This window comes from Brachyhypopomus gauderio, chromosome 2, assembly GCF_052324685.1.
Source record: "Brachyhypopomus gauderio isolate BG-103 chromosome 2, BGAUD_0.2, whole genome shotgun sequence".
Lineage (NCBI taxonomy): Eukaryota > Metazoa > Chordata > Actinopteri > Gymnotiformes > Hypopomidae > Brachyhypopomus > Brachyhypopomus gauderio.
The window spans coordinates 40845977-40869568 of NC_135212.1; the positions used below are offsets into that span (position 1 = coordinate 40845977).

At 46.1% G+C, this 23592-nt stretch overlaps 3 protein-coding genes and 1 long non-coding RNA gene across 6 annotated transcripts in view; 3 read left to right on the top strand and 1 right to left on the bottom strand.

The window, feature by feature from the left end:
- Positions 1 to 5337, top strand: clec19a (C-type lectin domain containing 19A). 2 transcript variants are annotated; one of them, XR_013127884.1, is made up of 6 exons: positions 1 to 251; positions 1207 to 1384; positions 1481 to 1574; positions 2337 to 2469; positions 2583 to 2803; positions 3452 to 5337. XR_013127884.1 is itself a non-coding variant. In XM_076996171.1 (5 exons), the coding sequence occupies exons 1-5, from the start codon at positions 89 to 91 to the stop codon at positions 2657 to 2659; spliced, it is 645 nt and encodes a 214-aa protein (XP_076852286.1). In that variant the 5' UTR covers positions 1 to 88; the 3' UTR covers positions 2660 to 5337. The 2 variants fall into 2 exon arrangements, 1 of the variants encoding a protein (XP_076852286.1); XM_076996171.1 differs by having other exon boundaries at positions 2583 to 5337.
- The window catches only part of syt17 (synaptotagmin XVII), a 24169-nt gene continuing 5008 nt past the window's right edge, over positions 4432 to 23592 (bottom strand). Inside the window, exons 3-9 of one of the 2 annotated variants that reach the window (XM_076996162.1) lie at positions 22922 to 23070; positions 19350 to 19516; positions 18373 to 18989; positions 13764 to 13884; positions 13507 to 13662; positions 6506 to 6746; positions 4432 to 6104 (exon numbers count right to left, since the gene is read on the bottom strand). In XM_076996162.1, coding sequence (XP_076852277.1) covers positions 6550 to 6746; positions 13507 to 13662; positions 13764 to 13884; positions 18373 to 18989; positions 19350 to 19516; positions 22922 to 23070 — 1407 coding nt within the window. In that variant the 3' untranslated portion in view covers positions 4432 to 6104; positions 6506 to 6549. Of the gene's footprint in view, positions 6156 to 6505; positions 6747 to 13506; positions 13663 to 13763; positions 13885 to 18372; positions 18990 to 19349; positions 19517 to 22921; positions 23071 to 23592 lie in introns of both variants that reach the window. The other variant, XM_076996160.1, reaches the window with a different exon arrangement.
- LOC143505564 (uncharacterized) lies at positions 8641 to 10594 on the top strand. The gene is made up of 2 exons (XM_076996163.1): positions 8641 to 10366; positions 10456 to 10594. The coding sequence occupies exons 1-2, from the start codon at positions 9013 to 9015 to the stop codon at positions 10524 to 10526; spliced, it is 1425 nt and encodes a 474-aa protein (XP_076852278.1). The 5' UTR covers positions 8641 to 9012; the 3' UTR covers positions 10527 to 10594.
- Positions 19392 to 21372, top strand: LOC143505588 (uncharacterized). Its single transcript, XR_013127885.1, has 3 exons — positions 19392 to 19476; positions 20659 to 20756; positions 21069 to 21372. It is a non-coding gene; the product is annotated as an uncharacterized LOC143505588 (long non-coding RNA).

Here is a 23592-nt window from a genome sequence, read left to right on the forward strand (position 1 = left end):
CTCATCAGAACTTGTCCGAGTGGGAAGAGTCTGGCAAAGAAAAGGTCTTTGGGAGATTTGCCCACCCTCTGCAACACTCCACACAGCCATGCTAAGCACACACACCGTGTGGAAACACAGGGACGCTCACACACACAGCAACTGCACCTCGCCCTCTCTGAAAATGCTCTGTTGGGAACTGTTCTTGGTCTTAATGCTCAGCAGTTTCCTAGCGTGGGCCATTCCTTCGACTAACATCAGGATCACCCAAGGTGAGTCTCGTCGCGACAAACCACCGGGGAAGAGAGCGCATGCTTCACGGGAGAGACAAACCATGGCAGACATGTTGGGATGATAATTCGCTTCTTTCTTCACACTCTCAGATTATAGTGACCATTTAAACAGTTAATTAATTTTTTTTCTTCAGTACAGTGTTCCTCTTTAATGTGAGCATTACTGAAGAAATGTTTACTGATTCATGACAGATGATGGCATGGTGTCTTTGATTCACTGTACAGGGTCTTTGAAACACTGCATGAACTGAATTAGGAGGAAAGAAATACCACGTCTGAGTACACTTCTCCCACCAATAATCAGACATAATCAGACGTCTTTGCATGTTTTAGTTGATGTATCAGTAAAAACAAATAAAGCAAAATTCAAAGGGAGTAGGTTTGAATGCAATTCATGTGGTTTTGACTAAAACACCTTAAGTTCTGTCATGGAAGGACAAACGTAAGGAGAGAGAGTAACAGAGAATACATATATAATTAAGGACAATATATACATACAACTACAGTTGGAACAGTGCAAGCAGATCAGATCTATGCAGATCAGATTTATGCAAATCCCAGTGGCCAGTGTGGGTATCCAGGCTCTAACACCCGGTGTTACTTGTGAGGTATTTGATGATAACTCCCTCTGCTCTCGGGTGTGTTAGATGCTCCTGTAGTACTGCTGCTCCTCCAAGGTCTAGAGCAGAAGGTCCCTGTCAGATACTGTCAGACTTTAAAACCCAAGAGATAAAGAATAGTCGGCATTGCTTGTAGGACAGAGATCAGTACTATTGAGGACAGAGATCAGTACTAGTGAGGACAGAGTCAGTACTAGTCAGTACTACTATTCCATACAGAGTCAGTATTGGAGAGTCAGTTTCACTAGTCAGAACAGTGTAAGTACTAAAGAATCAGTTCAGAATGTTCCCTGACTAACGGTCCTGTTCTGTAGCTTTGCCCTTGCAGCTGCCAGACCCCAGTCTCCTGGCCATCTGTCCGCTGTTCTGGACTGAGTTCCAGGGGCACTGCTACCGTTTCTTCCCGCTGAACCGCACGTGGGCCGAGGCGGATCTCTACTGCGCGGAGTTCTCCAACGGACACAGATCGGCCAAGCTCACCTCGATCCACAGGTAACATGAAAGACTCAATGCAAAAAATGGGGCTAGGGGATGATTCATGGATGTAACCTGTAAACGCCCCTCTGAGACATCTGCTCTCTCACACAGCTGGGAGGAGAACGTATTCGTATATGATCTGGTGAACAGCCGGGTCCCCGGGATACCGACAGATATCTGGATTGGCCTCCATGACAGGAGACAGGTACGCAGGTAGACAGGTAGACAGGAGACAGTGATAGGCAGTCACTGAGCAAGCCCCCCCCCTTCTTCCTCCTCCTCTTCCTCTGTATCTGCAAGGTGCTGATCTTCTGCATTGTGGCACCATGTGTAAAGATATCAGGAGGACTTTATGACTGTCATACATACACGTCTAAGGAAATGCAATAAAGCATTTATGTCAACTATAAAAAACTGCTCTTTAATTCCCTATTAAGACAAATGTTTCGCGAAATAATCCAAATGATGGCAAATTTAGTGATCTATAAAATAGGTTAATAGCTCCCCACAGACACAAATGCAACACATGACTTGAGTGTCTTGTAATGGCCAAATTGAGTCTATAAAACCCCTCAGTGGAAAACCCATGAAAAAGATTTATGGATTTTATCTTCATCTAATCAGTTACGGATGCTGGTTGAAAACAAACTCATGGCAGCTTAGCTGAGGTGGAGTGTGTGCCCCAAGGCTGCTTAACACGTTCCCAGCTTTAACCGGACCTCTGCTCCACCAAGAGAATTAGGGCTCTCATTTCTAGAGCGCTTGGCTCACATAGCCCCTCAGAAAGACACGTGACCTGCACGTGTTCACGTGGAAGGTCCTCACTCCTCTGGCGTCTCGTTCCGCTTGACGTGCTGTTGCCCTGCTGTGTAATGATGACTATGCACACGTGGAAGCCTCTGCTAACCCTGGCACCCAAAAACGTGAAAAACTGCATCACAACCGGCTCACGTGGGCGTGTCTGCAGGAGGGCTCGCTGGAGTGGACAGACGGCTCGCCTTACGAGTACAGCTACTGGGACGGCAACCAACCCGACGATGGCATCCATCGCATGGCCGAGCAGGAGGACTGCGTGGAGGTCTGGTACAGGCCGAGCAGTGGTGCGTCTGGCGTCCTGCTCCGAGAACGTCTAGACTAGCCCTCTTATGGCTAAACCCGGCACATCTCTTGATGAATTAGAGGCATGTGACTAACCCCCCCTTCCTCTCTGCAGCGCTGAGGTCCTGGAATGACAACAGCTGCAACAAGGCCTTTCCGTTTGTGTGCAAGATCCCGACGTTGGAAAACTAGACCAACGCTCTCGTGTCTGTGCGACATCCCAACGCCTCCTAGTCACACTGTGGCACCGTGGCTTCCTGCCTTTCCCGTTCCCACAGCGACGATACCCGCAGGGCCATCTCCAGCTGCCCCTCCCGTCAGCCGCACACTGCTGAGGTCTCCCGTCCATCTGGCCTTCATTTAGACCAGTGACTCATCACACACACACACACACACACACACACTCCCTGTGTCCTCTATATTGGAAAAATGGTTTTGTTTCAATGGTTTTGTTGCCTGGAACCGCTGAATGGTTACACAGTCACATCAGTGCTGGTATGTGTTTACAGCCTGTGTTGGTAAGTGTTTAGATCTGTCAGTTCTCATTATAAAGTCAAAGAGGGTTGGTCAGTTGATTCCAGTGGGGCAGCACAAACGGGCGCTGGACATGGAGGTATCCTGGATGAGGAGGTCTCTTGGACATCATGGTCTCCTGGACGCAGAAACCTTCTGGACATGGAGGCGTCCTGTGGCTTTGTCTCCTGATGTTTCCGCCTTCAACCCTGTCTGTAACTGCACTAGCGCTGGGATCATGCCTTCCTTGTATTCAACTGGAGCGTAACTGCTGTGGAATCCTCACGTCTTATAAAATGACTGAAAGCCCTCTGTCTTCTAGATCATTCCTTATTTTCTGTTGATGCTCCTGTTGTTCGATCACTCCCAGTGGCTGCTCCCTCCACAAGGGCCAGAGTTCATCAGGGCTTTGACCTCACTGGGGTCTGTTATTCACTCTGTGCTTCTCTCTTCCTGCTGACTTGTCTGCAGATGGGAAGGCCCTCGAGGACGCCAGTTTTCCCAATTTAGTCGCACTTTAAAAAAGGCAGGAGACGTCTCTGGGAGCACCCCATGGCCCCGCCTCCAGAACCAGCCAGCCTTAGAGATCTGAGACGTCTCTGGGAGCGCCTCGTGGCCCCGCCTCCATATCCTATCCTCCGGATCTCCAACACAGCTTCCACAGCATGTGAATGATGCACAACCTCAACATCAACATGAAGCTGAAACACCCAGACTGGAGAGAGAGTGTGCAACTAGCCCTCGTGTGGGACTACCGGTGGTTTCTGCCAAAGTATAAAAGAGCGTCTTTATTTCTGTGTGTGAGTGTGTGTCTTGCTGGGGGGGGTAATGTGTCTATAAGGAACAAGCCTAGGAAGAACTCCAGGAGGTCCCAGGATGCTCAGCTGGGAACCTTTCATTCTCTCTCCTGTAGCATATACTGCAGCAACATGTTGTTTGGGTATTGTGGAAGAGCCAGGCTGTGGTGTGCTGCTGTCATCAGGGGCAGGGTTCCCATCCTCCAGCAGTCTTGGTGATCCCAACCTCAACCCGGATCTGAGAGTTTGGGCTAGTCTCGCTCCCCTGAGCCAAGTAATGAACAACCCGTCAGCCTGTCTGCTTGCCCTCGGAGAGAACATTCGTACACATGCACCGAATCATTATTATTGGACTCATTCGTTTAGTGGACTCCAGAGCCGTATCATATTATGGTCATCTATTGCACAAGTCATTTCTGATGACATGACCCAGTTAGGCAAACACCAGCTGCCTCACTGGTTTATTACGGAAATTATGAAGTTTATACTGGAGATTATTTGTTGATAAAAATACTGCCAGACAAGGCATTGATTTCATATCAGTTCAGTTTTAGGAATCACTATTTCTCTCTGTATTATTCTCTCTGTATTATGCTCTACACATAAAGTACTTTTGTGTAAAAGATCAAAAAATGATTCAAGGCAGGTAAAGAATACCATTACACATATTTTAATTGAGATGGTGCCATCGTAACATCAGCGTTGGTTTAGGGTACATGTTACAGCTGATTATTGCATTATATCATACTGCTATAATGACTATAATGGTGTGATTGGGCAGCCATCTTTATTAACACCAGCTGTAACGGGATGGTTTACCTGCAAGTGTAACCACATCACAGTGACGGTCCAATTCCTCCAGATGAGACAAACTCCTTATGATGATACTATACTTGACTGATAATCACTCAGCTAGTTTAAGCTAATACTTGTCATTGTCTGTATTGAGAAAATGACAAACACTGCAAGGCAAACACTGTTACCCGTTTTTAAACACTTACATCAAAATAAATGCAAAACAATGACAGAGAGATCCCATCAAGTTCATTAATGCTGGACAAACCAACAGCCAAAAGAATGAAAGCTGATCGACACCATTGCCTGTTCCTTTGAACCAGTATCACCAGTTCATCGCCCGTGACATTCCCACAACACAGGTTCCTCTGGACCATTGTTTAAAGGGATTCAGCTCAATTACAAGAAATAATAACTAGCAGAATTCCAAGTGCAGTGCTCTTAGACAGCACCAGTGCACCTCAATGACATGATCTCATGACATGACCCCAATGACATGACCTCAGTGACATGACCTCATGACATGACCCCAATGACATGACCCCAATGACATGACCTCAGCACCTGCCCATTAATTAAATTGTATTTATTTTCTATTCCTTCTCTATTTCTGCTCATCCCCAGTAACATATATTTGTTCAATTCATATCATTAATTGTACACAGTTGAAGTAATAAATATATACATCTATGTTTCATACATATTTGCAAACATAAATAAATATATATGTATATGCATCAGGTTATCTAAATAAATATGCATCTTCACTGGCAATTTTGTAATTATTCTTTTTTTCCAATCAATTTCACTGTCATACACTAACATTGATATCTTCACAATCGTATAAAGTACCTCTAGGCCTGGAATAGTTCACCACTAGACACATACAGGTAACACACAGAAGCTTAAGGCAGATACAGTAGTGTTTGTGATTGCACTTTGATATCTAGACTATATCAATCCCTTTGCCACACCAATCTATATCCATCTACACACTAGACAGACACGTGGGGGAGGTACAACGAGACCGCACTTCCACATGTAGACCACACCCAGGAAAACGTTTGGTAAATGCTGGAATCTAAAACAGAGAGTTCTTCTCTTGAATGGCACCACATTGTCCTGATAATTCCAATAAATATTCACTTTGGCACAGACACAAACATTAACATACTCTTACATTGTAACATAGAATGCAGTTGCTAGCGTAGGTGTAAACACTTATGAAACACTAACCCTAACCCTGACCCTAACCTAAACCTTAACCCTAACACTAACCCTAACCACGTACATGCACACATAAATGTGCACGAGGAACAATGACAGAAAATGGAAACTTTGGTGTGAATATATGTGTGTATATATATATATATATTTTTTTACAGTTCTACTAAGAACTGATTACCAGCAACTGTATTAAATTCAGATGAAGGGCAGAGTGTGACACACTGAAGTGAATGAACAGTGACGCACTGCACCCCCCCACCAGTAGGAGGCAGGATCTGGACTGATGGCCCAGTCACAGTGGCCGCCTGAGGGGAACACAGCCAAGAGACAGACGATGACGAGGTTACGGGACTTTCCTGCGAGATAGAATCAACATGATAAAGAGAAAACGCCGACAGGGGCATCCTGCTCTACATTAGCAGCGGAAAAACACTCCAAGGCTTTTATTCTTATGATAGTGTAAGACTTCCTTTTTTAGCTGTTGTAAAGGTAGACTGAATCTACACATGCAGAACAAATAGACACAACCCAGTGCCCACTGTCCTGGAGATGTTTTGATAGTAAATCCGCAGGTCCCCCAAACCACAGAGATGTAGATGTTAACCTCACCCCTAACCCCTAACCCCTAACCCATAACCCCTACCCCAAGTTTTAAAAATTGCCTTTCATGTGAGATCACAGTGCTCCACCTCTCTAGCAGCCCCACCTTGCTTGCCATCCGTCTCCACCAATCACTGCCCTGAGTGAGAGTCACGTGACTTCGAGGGAGGCAGGAGAGACGCGGTCACACTCGGCGCGGGAACGTAGGCTGTGCCACTGCTCTACGGGAGTGCGCTGGGAGCGCAGGAGCCGCCTCCAGTGGGTGGTCTCTGCGGGACCCGTGGAGAACTGGCCAATCACGACGCGGCCCACAAAGTCATTGCTGCTCTTCATGTTGTGCCCATACACTGGAGTGGTGGGGGTGGGGGGTGGGGGGTGGGGGGGGGGGGGGGGGGGGGGGGTTGGTAGAAGAACAAAATAGTATCATAACACTTTAATTAAACCTTAACAGCTTTTCAGTTTCAGAAGTTGGTGCCCAGAATTCAGGATAACCATTGAAAACCACTGATAGCCATTGATAGCTATTGATATCCTTTGATAGCCATTGATAACCATTGAAAACCATTGATAGCCACTGATTGCCATTGAAAACCACTGATAGCCATTAATAGGCATTGATAGTCTTTGATAACCATTGACAGCCATTGATTGGTATTGATGACCATTTATAGCCATTGATAACCATTGATAGCCATTGATAACCATTATCAATATGTTATCAAGGTGCTTCGCTGCTATGACTGACCCTAAGATCTGATCTGCATCTTCCCGCCCCTTCCCAAGCTTGTTAATCTCATCCATCCATTTTTCCTGCATCAATGCAATTAGGCTAATGGAGCCTGGTCAGGAGCACGGGGCTGTGAGCTAATTCCATCAGGCCGATTATCATGTGAGGTGAGCCTGAACATTTCTGCTTCCTCTCGTACTGAATTTCTCCGTCATGTAGCAGGAGGAGTAAAGGTTTTAAGGTAGGCCTTGGATTACATTACTTTCAGCTTGATTCTGCTAGTCTGTAGTCTACTTGGTATCTATTGTTGTCATTAGTGAAATCAGCTGTCTTAGTTTCGGGTTAGGAAGTGTGAATAACTGAGGAGGCGGGACCACATATTGACTGCTGCTTAAATAAGTGGCATTTCTGATTGGAATTAGTTGTGCTGTGTTTTTCTTGGGATTGTCTTCTGGTTTTAAGGTAGGCCTTGGATTACATTACTTTCAGCTTGATTCTGCTAGTCTGTAGTCTACTTGGTATCTATTGTTGTCATTAGTGAAATCAGCTGTCTTAGTTTCGGGTTAGGAAGTGTGAATAACTGAGGAGGCGGGACCACATATTGACTGCTGCTTAAATAAGTGGCATTTCTGATTGGAATTAGTTGTGCTGTGTTTTTCTTGGGATTGTCTTCTGGTTTTAAGGTAGGCCTTGGATTACATTACTTTCAGCTTGATTCTGCTAGTCTGTAGTCTACTTGGTATCTATTGTTGTCATTAGTGAAATCAGCTGTCTTAGTTTCGGGTTAGGAAGTGTGAATAACTGAGGAGGCGGGACCACATATTGACTGCTGCTTAAATAAGTGGCATTTCTGATTGGAATTAGTTGTGCTGTGTTTTTCTTGGGATTGTCTTCTGGTTTTAAGGTAGGCCTTGGATTACATTACTTTCAGCTTGATTCTGCTAGTCTGTAGTCTACTTGGTATCTATTGTTGTCATTAGTGAAATCAGCTGTCTTAGTTTCGGGTTAGGAAGTGTGAATAACTGAGGAGGCGGGACCACATATTGACTGCTGCTTAAATAAGTGGCATTTCTGATTGGAATTAGTTGTGCTGTGTTTTTCTTGGGATTGTCTTCTGGTTTTAAGGTAGGCCTTGGATTACATTACTTTCAGCTTGATTCTGCTAGTCTGTAGTCTACTTGGTATCTATTGTTGTCATTAGTGAAATCAGCTGTCTTAGTTTCGGGTTAGGAAGTGTGAATAACTGAGGAGGCGGGACCACATATTGACTGCTGCTTAAATAAGTGGCATTTCTGATTGGAATTAGTTGTGCTGTGTTTTTCTTGGGATTGTCTTCTGGTTTTAAGGTAGGCCTTGGATTACATTACTTTCAGCTTGATTCTGCTAGTCTGTAGTCTACTTGGTATCTATTGTTGTCATTAGTGAAATCAGCTGTCTTAGTTTCGGGTTAGGAAGTGTGAATAACTGAGGAGGCGGGACCACATATTGACTCTCCAAGACAGACTGGAAGGGGAGGTGGCACTGGATTGCTTCTGTCCAGTTGCTGGCGCTTTACTCCTTGCACTTTCCCACAAATTACCATCTCAACATTTGAGTATCATGCTGTCACTGTACGCTTCCCAACCACACTTCACATCATTGTTGTTTATCGTCCACCCTGCACCCTAGGTAACTTCACTGAGGAATTAGACACACTTCTGAGCGTCCTCCCTAATGATGAAACTCCTCTTCTTCTGCTTGGTGACTTCAACCTCCCAACAGATAAACTACAATCATCTGGCGTTCTTCCTTTGCTGTCATCATTCAACCTCAACCTCACCCAGTCTTCTCCAACACACAGAGCAGGCAATGTCCTAGACCTGGTCTTCACTAGACCACCTGCAGTGATGGACATTGCAGTAACTCCTCTCCACTGTTCAGATCATCACCTTGTATCTTTCTCCTTATCTCTTCCTCCCCACCGTCACACCCTTACTGCTACAGGCACTACCACCATCCGTCGTAACCTTCATTCCATCTCTCCATCAGTACTTGCCTCTACTATCACCACAGCCCTCCCGTCCCATGACTCTTTCTCTTGTCTCTCCACAGACACCGCCACTGACACTTTATTGTCCTCCCTCTCTTCATCTATTGACCTCTTATGTCCCCTCTCTTCCAAACCCACAAGATCCTCCCCACCTGCTCCTTGGCTCTCGGACACCCTACGTAACAACCGACGAGAACTGAGGATGGTTGAGAGGCGATGGAGGAAATCGAAGCTTACTGCTGATCTTCGCTTGTATCAGTCTCTCCTGTCCCTATTCTCCATGGAACTAACTGCTGCCAAGACATCATTCTACAGAGAGAAGCTGGAGGCATCTACATCAGATCCACGCAAGATGTTCAAAATCTTCTCTTCTCTCCTCAAACCCTCCCCCCCTCCAACTCCCACTTCTCTTACTGCAGATGATTTTGTCACCTTCTTTGAAGAGAAGGTCAATACGATTCGCAGCACCTTTTCCCTAGTCCCTGTTCCCACTGTGTCCCCTCCTACTCCTCCCTTTTCTCTAACCTCCTTCTCTCCTCTCTCAGCTGAGACGGTGCTTCAGCTGCTGACATCCAGCAGTCCCACCACATGCCCTCTGGACCCCATCCCATCCACACTCCTCCAGACAATCTCCCACGAACTCCTCCCTTTCATCTCGACCATCATCAACAACTCCTTATCTTCAGGAATTGTGCCATCATCATTCAAGGCGGCTAGGGTGGTGCCAATCCTAAAGAAACCCAACCTTGATGCCACCAACATCAGCAACTACAGACCGGTATCTCTCCTCTCATTCCTTTCTAAGATCCTTGAACGGGCTGTACACAACCAGCTATCCTCTTTTCTCTCACAGAACCAGCTTCAGGACCCCAACCAATCTGGCTTCAAGCCGGCACATTCTACGGAAACTGCACTCATTGCAGTAACTGAGAAACTCCATGCGGCTAGAGCAAATGGACTATCATCAGTTCTGATTCTGCTTGACCTTTCGGCTGCCTTTGACACAGTCAATCATGAGATCCTTCTGTCCATCCTCTCAGGCCTTGGTATCACTGGCAATGCATGGACATGGTTTGCATCCTACCTGGAGGGTCGTTCCTACCAAGTAACATGGGGAGGATCAACATCCACGCCATGCAAACTCTCCACCGGTGTTCCACAAGGCTCAGTACTGGGTCCACTTCTTTTTTCCCTTTATACCCGCTCTCTGGGTGAGTCAATATCTGCACATGGCTTCTCTTATCACTGTTATGCGGATGACACCCAGCTCTTCTTTTCCTTCCCACCCTCTGACACACAGGTTTCAGCTCGAATCTCTGCATGTCTGAAAGACATTGCCTCTTGGATGGCAGCTCACCACCTAAAGCTTAACCCAAGCAAGACGGAGATGCTGTACATCCCTGCAAGAGCCAGTCCTCATCGTGATCTTTCTATCTCATTCGAGAACACCGTGATCACTCCATCCATGGAAGCGCGTAGCCTTGGTGTAGTTGTCGACAATCAGCTCTCCTTCACGGCCCACATTGCTAACACAACACGATCATGCAGATTCACCCTTCACAACATTCGGAGGATTCGGCCATTTCTCTCTAGGGAGGCCACTCAGGTCCTTGTCCAGTCCCTTGTTATCTCAAGACTGGACTACTGCAACTCCCTACTGGCTGGTCTTCCTATGCATGCCATCAAACCCCTGCAACTGATCCAGAACGCTGCAGCTCGGTTGGTCTTCAACCTTCCCAAGTTCAGCCATGTCACTCCCTTGCTGTCCTCCCTCCACTGGCTTCCGGTAGCTGCCCGCATCAAATATAAAACCCTGGTGCTGGCCTACAAAGCAAAGGATGGTCCAGCTCCTCCTTACTTGATGGCCATGGTAAAACCCAGATGCATACCTAGAGCCCTCCGCACCTCAAGTATGTCTCGTCTTGACCCTCCATCATCCAGGACACATGGGAGACAAGCATCCAGACTTTTCTCTGTCCTGGCTCCAAGGTGGTGGAATGAACTTCCCTTGTGTGTCCGAACATCGGAGTCACTTGCTGTCTTCAGACGCCGACTGAAGACCCACCTCTTTCAAGTGCACTTTGCATAATTATGCTTTGTCTATTGTACTTTATCGTCTCTTTCCTCAGGTATTGTGCATAATTGGGTTATAGGAATTGTTTACTGTCTTTTTCCTCAGGGGATGTGTATATTCAGGTATAATTGTTAGGTATCATTTGACTTTCGTCTAGTGGTTTTTCCAGCTTAGAGTACCTTGTGTTCAGGACTATCTATTCTACCTTGGAGATTCCAAGCAACTACATAGCACTTTTGTAAGTCGCTCTGGATAAGAGCGTCTGCTAAATGCCATAAATGTAAATGTAAATGTAAGATGGAGTGCGAGCAGGTCAAAGAGGGTGGAGGCGGAACTTGATTGGTAAGACGCACCTCGAGACGAGAGACTTAAGACCCGCCCCCTGTGAATCACGGGCTCTGATCGGATGGATTCATATGCCATCACCAAGCAACGAGGGCTGCCCCTGGGGAGAGGCTGGGGCGGGGCCGTCTCCGGCGCTCACTGAGACGTATTTGAGACGTGTGCAAGATCTCTCCATACCAGCTCTCATTAATGTCCTCATCTCTGAATTCAAGGAAATGGAAGATGAACTTCCTGAAATGGGCTGTAGGAAAGCAGTGTGGAAATGTGATGTGTTATGGTGCCACTCGCTTCCTTGCCTCTGCATGCTGTGACACTTTCTAACCAGATGGAGAAAATTTCTCAACAATTACAGTTTGATAAAAATGCATTCATGTTTGGTTAAATAAGCAGTGTTTGGGGTTCTGTGGACTGACTGCCCTTCTTATTTGGAGCTCTCTGGGACTGAGTCCTCTTCTGTGGTTTCAGATGGGCTCGTATTCAACATGTTTCCAACCATGTTCCAGTGCAATGCAGTCTTACGGTGGGGTGATTCTAGAACACACGACTATCTCTGATCTAAGCCTCTATGTGGGTGAGAGTGTGGAATCTGTAGAGGATTCTAGAGTTGACAGAGAGATGAGACTGAAAAAGCTTTCCTGGTTTCACTACGACATCATGGTTGTTACATCAGCACAGCAGAGCACATTCAGATTAAACACATTTTTATAGCAAATGTTGAGTATATAGGTCACATCCTTTCTGTTAAAGCTATTAATCTGCAACATATCCCCGCTTTGGCAAATAGACAATTTTTTATGGGTTGATTTCTGGAAGTTTAGGGGTGATGTGTCCTAGCTGACGTGACTGTTCAAATGAGCTCTTGGGGGTGTGAGAGATGGGCTCTACTGCCCCTCTGCAGAGAACAGAGCAGCCCGATGGGGTTTGAGGTCAGCTGGGGCAGGACGTCTGGTTCCACTCAGCACTTCAGACAGCATATGGGGGAAAACACCAGCATCATTAAACCCCCATTACCTGCCAGAGACAGGGCAGGAGAGTGTGATGAAGATGGAGAGAGTGAGAGAGAGAGAGAGAGAGAGAGAGAGAAAGAGAATACAACAGGCAGAGCAGGAGACAGAAGCCCAGCAGGAGTGAGATGGTGAGCAGGGTGAGCTGTTTGATTGCAGTCCTTTGTAGTCAGGAATATCAGATGGAGGTCCTGGGCACGGAGCCGGCTTTACTCGCTCAGATGGGGAGAGCAACCAGCCAGGGCCACATGTGGTTCAGTCCGGGGCGCCGTGCCATGGCGCTACCCCAGAGCCCTTCACCTCAGCTGGGCAGCTGGCCACAGAGAACAGTGCCAGCACACCTCAGATGCTGCCCTCGCTCAGGGGTCAGTACAGTAAGGGCATAGGAGTACGGGGGGCGGCAAGTTGTAAGAAAAAGCCCAGTGCGACTCCTTGTTCCTGTGAAAGCTGGAAGGCGGAGCCTGTGTGATCCACGCCCCACCTCTCACTCTGCCTGGTGGCACACCCTTAAAACACGGCTGGTGTGTCAGTAAGGACTAATGAGGGCCAGCATGACACTCTCAGGTCATGACCCCAGATGACTCTGCCCAGACGACTTAGCTCATGAGCTAATGGATCGTTGCCAACTCCTGTCACTGTCTGACGGCATTTGTTGGGTCTGAAGGAGGATGTCTGTTGCGTCTCAGGGACGACGTCTGATGGGTCTGAGGGACGATGTCTGCTGCCTTGCTGGATGTATCAGAAGGTTTTCACTTTTGGCCTAAATTAAGCTAGTGCTTTGGCTCTGAGATGCCTCGCTGTTCTGATATAACATTTAAAACATCCAAACTCAGTTTTTTTACACACATTTAAAGGTTTGGTTGAAATACCTTTCTCACTAGTTTTAGTAAGGCGTGTGTGTGTGTGTGTGTGTTTCCAAGGACAGTACCTGTGAAAACGAGGCTAACCTCGCTCAGCTCTTCGTGAGCTACTCGAAAGCTGAAGGACTGGTTGTAGAAGGGGTCAATGGTTCCCCTTAGGCAGGATGTTTTCTTTGTCTTCACCAGCTTCAACCCAGACACCAGCTGAACCTTAACAAATGGATCTGATGCATATGACAAAGTCCAGTGGTCAGATAAGTCCTATCCACTTTTCAGTAGCCAATAATACAGAAGCCTACAGGGTGATGGAGGAGGGGGGAGGTACCTGAGCCCTGGCACATGTCTGTCTGTAGCAGCTGTTTGGCTCGGATCACGTCTACGTTCAGCCTGCCGGCACTCGGGAGGTAGTTTAAGGATAGCAGCAACTCACCCAGCTCCACCTCGTTCTGTACAAAACAACACGGGCAGAATGTGCAAGTCCAGCCGACACACAAGGTCCTTAACGTTTTAAACGCATCCCATCTTCAAACCAGTAAACACAACTGTCTGTGGAAGCAAAACAAATGATTGATCTCTTTGGCCTAAAATTATGTGATCAAACAAGATGGTAATGGAATGTCTAACTCTCATCTAACCCTCATCTAACCCTCTTCTAACCCTCATTTAACCCTAACCTAACCCTCATTTAACCCTCATCTAACCCTAACCTAACTCTCATTTAACCCTCATGTAACCCTCATGTAACCCTCACCTAACCGTCATGTAACCCTCATGTAACCCTAACCTAACCCTCATCTAACCCTCATCTAACCCTAACCTAACCCTCATTTAACCCTCATCTAACCTTTACTCATCCCTCATCTAACCCTCATTTAACCCTCATATAACCCTTATTTATCCCTCATCTAACTCTAACCTAACCCTCATCAGTGCAGCTGGTTCATTTTCCAGCTTCACAGAAACTAGAACAGGGATAAAGAATCAATAATCCGCAGCATTTGACTGCGTTTGTGGGGGTTTCCATGACACTAGTTGCTTGAAACTGAACCAAAATATGAAATGCGGTATTATTTTAGGGAGGTCCAAAGTGAATTGCAGCAAATTAAAAGATCACTTCATCTGAAAGAGGTAGCAGCAGTATGAATGTAATCAAGGCAATTAGCCACTAACGGCGCGAGCTGCCAGAGTAATTATGCTTCAGTGAATGCCGTGGCCTTATACTGGTTGTCTGAAGTACAAAATGAATAAACATGCTTTCTCCAGCCTTATGAAATGTTTTGACGTCAATGATCAGAGGTGTAAAGTTCTGCCAGAGTTCTGCATCACCCAGTTTTCACTGCCAGGTTACGTGAGAGAGCAAATCCAGGCAGTGGGAGGGAAACCCTGCAGAAGATCTTACTGTGCCCCTTGAGAACTATCCATTATGAAAACATTTATCATGGAGAAATATCCATTCCTATTATAATACAGTACCCAACACTAAAACCAATACTTAATTACAACTGTTTAATATTAATGTTTAGTGCATTTACATGTAATGTATTAATGTATTTAAACAGATTATTTGTAAAACACAGGACTGTTCCACTCCTATCTCCTTGTCCACTGCACTGCCCAGTTCTCACTCCCCTGGATTAGGTTTGGCTGCTGCAGTGTTGCAACCCTCTACTGACAGCGGCTAGCGACAAATCTAGTGACTTTTTGTGGTGTTATTGGAGACTTTTGGAGACACTGAGATGAGCACACATGCTCTTCAGTTACTGTCCTCACCAAGCAGCGGGAGCTGCCGTGAGCCCCATTACACAACACACACAATGCAGTCTGACAGTCAGAGCAGACCCACACCGATCCACGTCCACGCTGCAAATGAACTGCGCATGCCCAAAGCTGCTGCTGACTGAGCCCGCCAAGAAATCACTGCATTTAACGCACACAGTCTCAGGCACCAACCTCATTCACCACGTAGCCTGTCACTCACCTCATCCATAGTGTGTGCCTCTTTGTGAAAAGTTAAACATCAAGCCCGGATAAAGGAGGAGGATTGAATGTAGAATAGCGAACTGCTACTCTAATACTAACATTTAACAATACAGCAAAAAAAATAGTATTAAAAAAAAAAGATTATTGTCCATTCATCCATCCAAAATGGGTCATCAGGTAAAATGGGCCAGATAAGAGTGAAACATCATAGCTCTTTAAATTCTTGCAGCCAGTCACAACAACCAATCTTACATTTTTACTACAACACTAGTAAACATGCAGTCACCGGCCACTTTATTAGGTACAACTTGCTAGTACTGGGTTGGACCCCTTTTTGCCTTCAGAACCGCTTTAATCCTTTGTGGCATAGATTCAACAAGGTACTGGAAACATTCCTAAGAGAGTCTGGTCCATATTGACATGATATCATCACACAGTTGCTGCAGATTTGTTGACTGCACATCCATGACACGAATCTCCCGTTCCATCACATCTCAAAGGTGCTCTATTGGAATGAGATCTAGTGACTGTGGAGGCCATTTGAGAACAGTGATCTCATTGTCGTGTTCAAGAAACGAGTCTGAGATGAATCGCAGATTATGACATGGCGCGTTATCCTTCTGGAAGTAGCCATCAGAAGATGGGTACACTGTGATCATAAAGGGATGGACATGGTCAGCAACAATACTCAGGTAGGCTGTGGAATTGACATGATGCTCAATTGGTACCAATGGGCCCAAAGTGTGCCAAGAAAATATCCCCCACACCATTGCACCAACACCACCAGACTCAACCGAAGATACAAGACAGGATGGATCCATGCTTTCATGTTGTTGATGCCAAATTTTGACCCTGCCATCCAAATGTCGCAGCAGAAATCGAGACTCATCAGACCAGGCAACATTTTTCCAATCTTCAATTGTCCAATTTTGGTGAGCCTGTGCGAATTGTAGCCTCAGTTTCCTGTTCTTAGCTGACAGGAGGGGCACCCAGTGTGGTCTTCTGCTGTTGTAGCCCATCCACCTCAAGGTTCCACATGTTGTGCTTTCAGAGATGCTCTTCTGCATGCCTCGGTTGTAACGACTGGTTATTTCAGTTACTGTTGCCGTTCTATCAGCTCAAACCAGTCTGGCCATTCTTCTCTGACCTCTGGCATCAACAAGGCATTTGTGCCCACAGAACTGCCGCTCACTGGATATTTTCTCTTTTTTGGACCATTCTCTGTAAACCCCAGAGATCGTTGTGTGTGAAAATCTCAGATGATCAGCAGTTTCCGAAATACTCAGACCAGCCTGTCTGGCACCAACAACCATGTCACGTTCAAAGTCACTTAAATTCACCTTTCTTCCCCATTCTGATGCTCAGTTTGAACTGCAGCAGATCATATTGGCCATGTGATTGGCTGACTCAGGGCCGGCGCCAGAACATATACAGTGAGGGGGCATCAGAAAATTTCGGGGGGGGCGAACGTAAGTTGTTGAGCGGGGGGTGGCGAACGTAAGTTGTTGAGCGGGGGCGGGGGGGGGGGGGGGGGGTGCGTGTAACGATTGCCGAGCGGCCTAGGGGGCACCATGTAGCGATTTTTGTAAAATAAATGGGTCTTATTTTTTACATTGAGGGGGCGGGACACCTCGCCTGAGGGGGCAACGCCCCCATTCGCTCCCCCGTGGCGCCGGCCCTGGGCTGACTTGACATTTGCATTAAGGAGCAGTTGGACAGGTGTACCTAATAAAGTGGCCGGTAAGTGTATATCAACAGTTTTAATTGGTGAAAATTATCAAACACCACTGCACAGCCTGCCAGAGCATATACCATGATATGAAGGATCCAAAGGCCACAGAGGATTGGTTGTGTCTGTGGTGATTATCTAAATGCATCTATTAAAGAAATATTTGTTCAACTTCATGTAATGGTTCATGGTGTTGTTACTACACAACAAAGACAATAGTGTCAATTTACTGTTAAAATTAAAAAGAAATGAATGTGGTGCTATGTCATTTCACTGGCCCATTTTAACTGAATGTTGAGACAAAGATCAAGAGGGAACCTGCTGAGCTTCTAAGTCATAGAAATCTATATTTTTCCCACATAAAAAAAAAAATATAATGTAAGGTCTATTTATAAAAACATCATTAAATCTCAGGCATAGCATGTTTGATGGTTTTATAAACCATTAACTAAAACATGTCCCATTTTATCTGACTTCACCCTATCTTTACCGCTTAATCCCGCTAGTCAGGGTCACGGGGGTCTGGAGCCAATCCCAGCATCATCCGGCGAAAGCAGGGTACACCATGGGCAGGTCGCCAGTCCACCACACACTCACACCTAAGGGCAATCTAGAGTGATCAATCAACCTAACACGCATGTCTTTGGACTGTGGGAGGAAACTGGAGTACCCGGAGAAAACCCACGCAGTCACAAATTTGTTCAACTTGCAAACTCCACACAGAGCGGAGGAGACCGAGAATCAAACCCAGAACACCTTGCTGTGAGGCGACAGCACTAACCACCACACTACCACTGATTTATGTAATTTACGTAAAAAATTATTTAATCAAAGCATTAAAGTCATGAGAGAATTATTAGTGACTGCCTATTTCAAAGGCAACAGAAGTTGTCCATTTGTTCAGAGCTCATTTGTAGTTCTAAATTATTTAGGGTGTTTTTTACTCACTTTTTTCCTTTACAGCTTCAAAAACATGTATTATGAAAATTAGTTAATGACGTCATTTAATGACTTCTAGCAACTTTTAGGACAGCCGATAGCTACTTTCCTTACTGAGGAGTTGGCAACACTGGGCTGCTGATCCATCATACCTGATCCAGCCCATCAGCTCCTCATCATCCCTCTCACGAGCCAGAACAGGTGTGTCAGTACAGGGAACAGAACCCGTAGATCGTAGGCCTGGCGTGGGACACCCCTGGCTACCATGGGTATGGAGATGACTGACCTGTGAACTGGGGATCAGGGCCTTCCACCAGTGCCCCCCCTTGACCAGGTCCACCTCGCTGAGGGGCAGTGCCACCTTCCCGATCACACAGTGGCGGGAGAACTTGTCAAAGTCGACCACGGAGAGCAGCAGGGTTCGGCGCTGGGCCTCCAGGAAGGGCAGCTGGAAGGTGAAGCGCTCCTCGAACACGGGGTTCTGCGTCTTGCGCCTGACGCCGGTCTGCCGCGAGTTCTTGTGGTCGGGGAGCAGGCTCATCTTCACGTAGGGGTTAGAGTGGGCCAGGTCGTTGCGCGTGGCGTCGCAGGTGACGGGCGGCGGCAGGTCACGTGCCTCGATGACGCGCACTCCCAGCTGGGCGTTGACGAGGTCGTACTGGGCGCTGAAGTGCAGCATGCCCAGCTGGTAGCGCTGGAGCATCTCCTCATCCGTCAGCGCATCCGCGTCCTCGCCACCCGAGTCCGCCGAGTACAGCTGCGGCTCCAGCTTGCGGAAGTAGTCGTCCGGCGGCGGCTGGGGTTTCCGCAAGGGCTGCACCACTTCCTTCCTGGCACCCACGGCCCAGAATTCAATGGGCTTCATGTCCACCAGAGGGGAGTTGGGCCGCCTGGAGTCCAGGGCTGGCAGAGCAAGAGAAGATGCAGTAGAAAACCTCACTACATAATGTACACTTTTTAGTTTTTTTAAATGTAGAACACGGTGAAATAAATTATTGCCATAAAATGGACTATAAAAATGTCATCAATCCTCTGTGGTGCAACACATGAGTAAAGATGTCGAAATACCATAAAATCACAATTGAACAGATCAGTAAATACAGAAAGACTAATAATAGAAACTCTGTAAATTACCTCTAACCCCCACGGGTTTAAAATGTCCTCATAGGCCAACTAAGGCCAGAGAATGCTGAGAGGAGCTCATTCACTGGTAGTTGTGAAGCTGCACACAGGCAGCAGACAGGGGGCAGTGCTGAGACGTACCGGAGAGCTGGCGAGCCAGGCTAAAGATGGAGCGGGAGTTGTCTGAGCTGGAACTCCGACGGCCAGGACTGCAACCACCGCCATCACTGCTGCTGCAGCTGGGAAGGGAAGGCTCGCGACCCATGAGGTCAGAGGTCGAATCTTTGTCATGGTTACAATCATTGACACTGAGAGAGAGAGAGAGAGAGAGAGAGAGAGAGAGAGAGAGAGAGAGAGAGAGAAGAGGGAATGTGGCAGCACTAAGAGCTAGTGAAGCTCTGCTGAGCCTGGCCACTAGCACATGCTGTGTTATGATTACATTAGAATGATTTTCAATAACAATTTGACTAAATATTAGGGGTGGGCATAGATTTATTTTTTTTATCTAGATTAATCTCACTGAAATCTTGAAATTAATCTAGATTAATCTAGATTAATCTATATTAAAATGGCTCATATGCGTGCTACCCAAATAATGACTAAAAGTCAGTTTTTGAGATAGGGTTTCTTAATACAGAGGGTGCATTAGACCAGGGACTCATCTCCTGTTTTCAAAATGCATCAATGACTGCTTGAGAAAGCTGTTCTACTTTGATACTTGAAGCAAAAAAAAACATGCTCAATAAAATGTAGGCTACTCGTGTTCAACGGTTTATTCAGTTCAACATGAATTTGTAAGCCTACATACTGTACATTAAATAACATGTTTATTCAGCTAAACATGATATTTGAAATGTAAGCCAACATTTAGTACATTTAACCTCACGGACGTAATTTTCAAAAGTCAGTTTTGGTCCTCTGTAGTTTTAACGGTTAAAAATAAATATTTAAATAGCGACGAATCTAGCGATAGGACCATGCAGAAAACGACCGCTCCGCTCCGGTAACACTTTACGTTCCTAAAAATGAATTTTCCATGAAGCAAACCTGGCGACTTCGTGGCTGCATCCATGTAAAAACACGATTTGTAATTCACAGGTTTAAAAACTCGTTCTCGCCCCTACTGTGCAATTTGGTTAGGAATACAGCTGAGCTAAACTATCAAGTTGAAAGTCATCATAGTTTGCTTACCCATTTTGACCCAGTTACCAACCCAACTTTAAGAATAGATTAACGGCGATAATTTTTATATCGCCCGATAAGAGTATAAAATTAACGACCGCCGTTAACGGCCCACCACTACTAAATATTGTGACAAAATAAAATAATTCTATAATATAATATAATTAATATTTATGAAGTATACGATAAAACCATTCTTAGTAACCTCAGGTGTGGAAATATAAGCTCTCCTGGCATGCCAACAAAAGCAAATGCCAATGAATTTCAGGTAGGCGGACAACCCAGTGAGACCCAGTGAGACAACCCAGTGAGACCCAGTGAGACAACCCAGTGAGACCCAGTGAGACAACCCAGTGAGACAACCCAGTGAGACCATGACCTCATTAGCAGCTCTGCTCCCAGTCATACAGTGATTGAAATGGCCCAATAACAGAAAATCACTAAAACAAAAAGGCAACATGAAAAATATGCTTCACATTAACTGGTGAATGACCAAATGCTAGTTCTGATTGTGATGTTTACTCATGTTTGGCCAGAGGGCAAACAGCCCGCCAGTGTTTCTGAACTAACATCATTGTCCAAAGATTAAGTAATAGTGTCTACAACACACCCTTTCCATTTTATTGCTTTTCAGCACTGGAATAAATTTAAATTTCTGTTTTCGTGATTTCTTTGCAGAGGCCCAAATCCAAGCCATCCCTCAGGGATCATCAAGGACCCTTTGTGTCCATGACTACAGGGAGATAGTTGTCACGGCAACAGAGCAATCTAAAACACATGGCCTTGGGGGGAGGGGAGAGGGGGTTCTGTGGTTCTGGTCTGCCCAAAAGAGCTGGATCATCTTCTGATATCTGTTAGCACGGGAAAGCACAATATACACTGACAAAACAAGAATCTGAAAAAGGTCTTTTTATGAGGTGAAAGATACTGGAGGAGATTTTGAATGATTATGTTGTTGTGCTGACCCTGACATGACTGCTGTGTTAAGGACATACTGACAGCTCTGTTGCTGTTTAAACCAAACAGACTCAAAACAAAACCGTGAGCAGCCATAATTTTCAGTATTAATAAATAAGCTCATAGGTGTACTCAAAAGCCCAGCCATCTCATTCCACTTTAGAATGACCACCGCAAGCAATTACCCAGCAGTCCCTGGGGGAGACGGCAGTGGACAGCTCCATATGACCAAAAACAAGTGTGATGTTTGCTCACAGAAGCTGATGTGATTGGAGATCACGTGTTCTGGCCACATGTGTTCTGAAGCTGGGTCCTCACTTTGATTCAGATGATGAAAATGCCCTCATTAGCACTGCAAACTTCACCTAGCAAAATGACACTCACTATCACTATCTAGTACTCACTATCACTATCTGGTACTCACTATCACTATCTAGTACTCACTATCACTATCTAGTACTCACTATCACTATCTGGTACTACTCACTATCACTATCTAGTACTGTAAATTGTCAGCGGGGGGGGTGTAAAATGGACACAAATTAAATGTTATATCGCGATCGATGAAGACAGTCAAATGCGTGTGTCAGAGTTGGCAACCCTGTCACTATCACTATCTGGTACTACTCACCATCACTATCTGGTACTCACTATCACTATCTGGTACTACTCACTATCACTATCTAGAACTCGCTATCTAGGCCTTACTATCACTATCTGGTACTACTCACTATCACTACCTAGGCCTCACTATCACTATGGTACTCACCATCACTATCTGGTACTACTCACTATTGTCAGCTCACTCTACGATCCACAAGCCTGAGTGAAGCTGACACCAGAGAAAAATCACTTCTGCACAGAAACATGTCATTAACACAACTCATTACTAAGAACGCAATTATTATTACAGCTTTTGTGTATACACAACCACACACACAATTATTTTTATCTTCTTTTCAGACACAGACGGAGACACAAGCACACACACAAACTAGTAAATATGCGTCTGCATACATAATCAAAACAGGTCGGCAGCTGAAATTGTTGATTCATGGTGAACCCGGAGTTCACCTACATAGCGTTTCTGTTGATAGCACCTATGTCACAGTCTACTGTGATAAGCTCTCCTAAGCTCCTGTGATACTGTGACAAGCAAAATACTAAAAATACTTTTTAAAAATATTTAGAGTCAGAACCCTCCTGGAGAACAGAGACTGAAAAGAGCCAAACACGTCACCACCAGCAGGGGTCGCTGCTTCCTTTAGTGGCCAGTCTGTATTTTATTACGTGCTTATTATTTGCAGTCGTGTTGTTTGGTTTGACAAATTGAGAGATTAATAATGGAATTAATATTGGATTAATATGTCCTGTGAGATTAATTCGTGCTGCTCATATGTTGCTCATAATGACCCGCTGTGGAATCCAGTGAGCTGTAGAATTGCAGGAGAATTGGAAGGGGATTGCATGGAGTTTGTACAGATATTGTGCAGGGTTATGTGGTGGGTGGGGTTAGAGGGGTGGGCAGGGTTGGTTCGAAAACGTGATGAGCGGATAGCTGGGTGAGTCCTTACAGCCAGGAGGGAGTCTGTGCAGGGAAAGGCCCCAGGATCTCCACTTCTTCATCGGTGGTCTGACAGCAGCTGCATTCCCAACACCAGCGCAAGCAAGTTCGGCATGAACCGCGGCACAGCACGAGGTCTGACAGTCTGGACAGGAGACCCTGCAGAGGAGACACAGCGCCCGCCACACATACAACTCAGCAGCTTTTCCAAGCCTGGCTCGGCGTTCAATTAGACACCGAATAAAACTGAGACAGAGCTAATTACACATTAGTGGTTCATAGGCTTGTCACTGTGTGGTCCATCTAGCCTTTAAAGCAAGCAGGGGACAGGAGAAACTATGAGCCCCCGAGAGCTGGAGACTGAGACACATTGGGTTGTTGGGAGCAGTTCACAGGCAGACAGGACCAAAGCCCACACAGGAGACACCAAAGGGTCTGGAGTCCCCCTTAAGGGCCTGGGCACCCCCTGAAAGGGTCTGGAATCCCCCCTGAAGGGTCTGGAGTCCCCCCTGAAGGGCGTGGACACCCCCTGAAAGTCCTGGAGTCCCACGTAAAGGGTCTGGAGTCCCCCCTAAAAGGTCTGGAGTCCCCCCCTGAAGGGTCTGGAGTCCCCCCTGAAGGGCGTGGACACCCCCTACATTTGAGTTACTGCAGTTCAGTTGAACAAGGCACAAGCAGAAA

Coding starts and splice junctions, on each gene's coding strand:
- clec19a (XM_076996171.1), top strand. CDS start 89: ATGCTAAGCACACACACCGTGTGGAAACACAGGGACGCTCACACACAC. Junction 252..1,206: donor TAACATCAGGATCACCCAAG/GTGAGTCTCGTC, acceptor CCTGTTCTGTAG/CTTTGCCCTTGCAGCTGCCA. Junction 2,470..2,582: donor CTGGTACAGGCCGAGCAGTG/GTGCGTCTGGCG, acceptor TCCTCTCTGCAG/CGCTGAGGTCCTGGAATGAC.
- LOC143505564 (XM_076996163.1), top strand. CDS start 9,013: ATGGACATTGCAGTAACTCCTCTCCACTGTTCAGATCATCACCTTGTA. Junction 10,367..10,455: donor CCTTTATACCCGCTCTCTGG/GTGAGTCAATAT, acceptor TCTGACACACAG/GTTTCAGCTCGAATCTCTGC.